Below are 2,904 nucleotides of genomic sequence, written 5' to 3'. Positions count from 1 at the left end.
GCAAGGTGACAGCTGCGCTGCAGGACCCTCCACGCCTTCCCTGTGGAGGGGCTATGGGAAGTCAGGCACTTTTGGTTTCTGGGCTGAAAATAGAACCTTTTGGGAAGACTGGAACCATGCAGGAGGAAAAGAGCAAGAGGTGCACCTCTCCCCACACATGGGTGCCGAAGGGAGCCCAGAGTGGCCCCCACGTCCAGGGGCCATGGGAAGGAGAGGCAGCCACAGTCTCTGAGCTGGGTGTGCAGGTGAAAGGCAGGCCCTTGTGGTGGGCACCGCGGGCTCATTGAGGCAGGCACTCAGCCGGGAAGGCTTGCTTCAGGGTGAACATGAGAAAGACAATCTCCTCGTAATCATTGGCTTCATACAGACACCCAAACAAGGGGGACCCATCGGGGCCGGTGCCCATGCTCTGGAGGTCTGAGTAGGCACAGCTGCCCTTGGCCAGCAGTACCGGCTCCGACCAGGCCTCAGGGGCTGGAGGTCGTGGGTTGAGGTAGGCGCCCAGGTCGGCCCTCTGCCAGGAGTGTGTGGGGTGAGTGTAGAGCAGCCACTGGGCTGGGGAGCCAGGCCCCGAGCGGGGGCTGGGGAAGCTGATGACACTCCCCTGGCAGCCCTGGGGCGGCGGCTCCACCAGCTTCTTCACCAGCTGAGACTCCTGGAAATCAAGCCCATCATTGTTGCTCTGGGCCTGGACCCTGGCTCGGAGGTGGCTTCTCGCATTGAGGGTCACCACCCTCTGCTCCCCAGCCTCGACTTCGGCCACCTGGCACTCCAGGGTGTCCTGGGCCACAAAGTGCCCTCGCGCCCACGTGCGCCCATGGTCATGGCTGAGGAAGCAGAAGGCAGAGGGGCTCGGCCTTTGGATGGGGTGAAGGTTCCGGTAGGCATAGGCGGGCACCACCAGGCTCTGGGCCCTGTTGTGAAGCTGCAAACAATGCCCCGGGCCCACCCCAAAGGTGGACCACTCCCGGTAGGCTGGGCCGATGGCCGCATCAGTGAGGTCTCTGGGGGAGCTCCAGGTCCTCCCATGGTCAGTGCTGGTGACTTGGCACAGCCGCGTCACATTGGCCCCGGTCTGCAGCTGCTGTTGCTCCGTGACTTGCCCAGGGATGGCAATGAAGAAGAGGAAGAGGGTCCCCGTCTGCGCGTCATACAAGGGGCATGGGTTCATGGACCGGTGGCCATCCAGCCGGGCCTGGGCCACCACCTCCTGAGCTTGCCACTGAGTGGGGAGAGAGAAAGAAGAAGGCAGCCTTGAAACAGCTGGGGATGGTTCCAGGAGCTGCACGCATGGGAGGGGTGGGCACAGGCGTGTCTCCCAGGTTAGAGTCAAAAGTCATCGAGGAGAACTCTTCACCCAGCACTCATATCCTCCTCGCAACTTTCCCCAGAGCTGCGGGGCCCGGGGCACCACCTCACCCCTCCAAGGCAGCCACACTCGGCTGAGTGATTCTGTTCCTTCCATTGCCATCAATATGCATTTACAGAACACCCACCTGCCAGACCACAAGATATGAAGATGACTCGTGCATGAGCCATTCCCAACTTCATCCTGGTTCCTCCACTTCCCACCCCAGTCCAGCTCGCCGTCCTTGAATAGCAAAGCCCTGGCGGGAGGTGCAACAACCTAACCAGTACAAGACAGAATGTGACAGTCACCTCTCACCTTCTACACTCCATATCCTACTCATGTAGCCAAGGAGGAGTCACATTGAGCTTCCAGAATCCCCAAGTCTATGTCACATGTGCTGTCTGTCCCCATTTATTAACAGCTACCCCCATTGAGCAATTCTAAGCACAGACATAGCGCCAAAAGTCTAACATCCACGGTCTCATCTAATGCCTCAATCCCTGGGGAACAGGTGTTAATAGCTCCATTATTACAGTGAGCAAGAGACTGTGACAGGGAGGAGGAGTTGCCTAGGCCACACCTCTGGTCAGTGGCAGAACCAGGACTTGAACCCAGGTCCACCTGCTTCAAATCCCATGCTTTGAACAGCTGTGTAGTAATGACCACAAAGGAATGATAATATTAAACTCTTCAAATATGATCAGCCAGCCTTGGGTGCTATCGTCAGGATTAATTATTTAATCTACAAGATGGAACTTCAGGATACAAGCCATCACCCCACCCCAGGTCCCCAAGTTAATTTTACTCAAAGGACACAACCCTCCATTATGCAACACTGAACTATTCCTCCCTCAGGTCATCAGGGATGCTGGGCACCTCATTCAGTCATTCAGGAAAACAGATGGAGGGCAACTGGACTAATTCACGGTGAATCCAGAGGTCCAGGTGACCACTGGGGGCACTTTCTCTGCTCTATCTGTCCTCCGTACCGCAGCCATTGAGGGATAAAGTTGTCCCTTTATTTCTTGAGATCCAGGCCTGGCCCCTGATCACAGCAGCAAAGGGTGTGGCAGAGCCCTGGGGAGCCAGGGCAGACACCTCCTGCCTCACCTGAACCTGGCGGGTAGGCACATCGTAGCCTCCTCTGCGCAGGACGATCAGCTCCGCGTGCTCATCCTTCTTGCTTGCCCGCTGTTCCGCGAAGGCCAGCAGGGTCTGCTGCCCAGGCAGGTAGAGCAGGGCAGGGATTCTGTAGGCTTGGGCTCCCGACTGAAACACGCTGTCCTTCTGCAGGACAGGGAGGGACGCCATGGGGCTGGGGGTGGACAGGAAGAGAAGATGTGTCACCTGCAGCCACATCTGAGATGGGCCGAGTCATTCATCAAGACAGGCGGTGCTCACCCCCTGGCAGAGTGGACCAAAGTCGGGGCGGCCTGTCCTCCTCCCGCGTGGGGTTCATTCTCCTTTCCTACGTCTCAAGACCCTGCTTCTTAATTCTGCCTTTGCCTCGGTGGATATCGGGAGGGGGTATTGCAAAAGTGTGTTTTGGATTA

The 2,904-nt window shown here is 57.7% G+C and overlaps 1 protein-coding gene across 1 annotated transcript; it reads right to left on the bottom strand.

Moving 5' to 3' along the window:
* Window positions 1-280: 280 nt before the first annotated feature.
* NEU2 (neuraminidase 2) lies at window positions 281-2,662 on the bottom strand. The gene is made up of 2 exons (XM_030804006.1): window positions 2,462-2,662; window positions 281-1,222 (listed from the first exon to the last, which is right to left on the bottom strand). The coding sequence occupies exons 1-2, from the start codon at window positions 2,660-2,662 to the stop codon at window positions 281-283; spliced, it is 1,143 nt and encodes a 380-aa protein (XP_030659866.1).
* Between the last annotated feature and the right edge of the window lie 242 nt (window positions 2,663-2,904).

This window comes from Nomascus leucogenys, chromosome 22a, assembly GCF_006542625.1.
Source record: "Nomascus leucogenys isolate Asia chromosome 22a, Asia_NLE_v1, whole genome shotgun sequence".
NCBI classification, from domain to species: domain Eukaryota; kingdom Metazoa; phylum Chordata; class Mammalia; order Primates; family Hylobatidae; genus Nomascus; species Nomascus leucogenys.
The sequence above is the reverse complement of the archived record's forward strand: the minus strand, read 5'-3'. Positions and strand labels throughout refer to the sequence as shown.

Bases quoted from the DNA above. Each gene is read 5' to 3' on its own strand.
- NEU2 (XM_030804006.1), bottom strand. From the start codon at position 2,662: ATGGCGTCCCTCCCTGTCCTGCAGAAGGACAGCGTGTTTCAGTCGGGA. The intron at 1,223-2,461 runs GTGAGGCAGGAG...CTCCCCACTCAG, and splicing joins TGCCTACCCGCCAGGTTCAG to TGGCAAGCTCAGGAGGTGGT.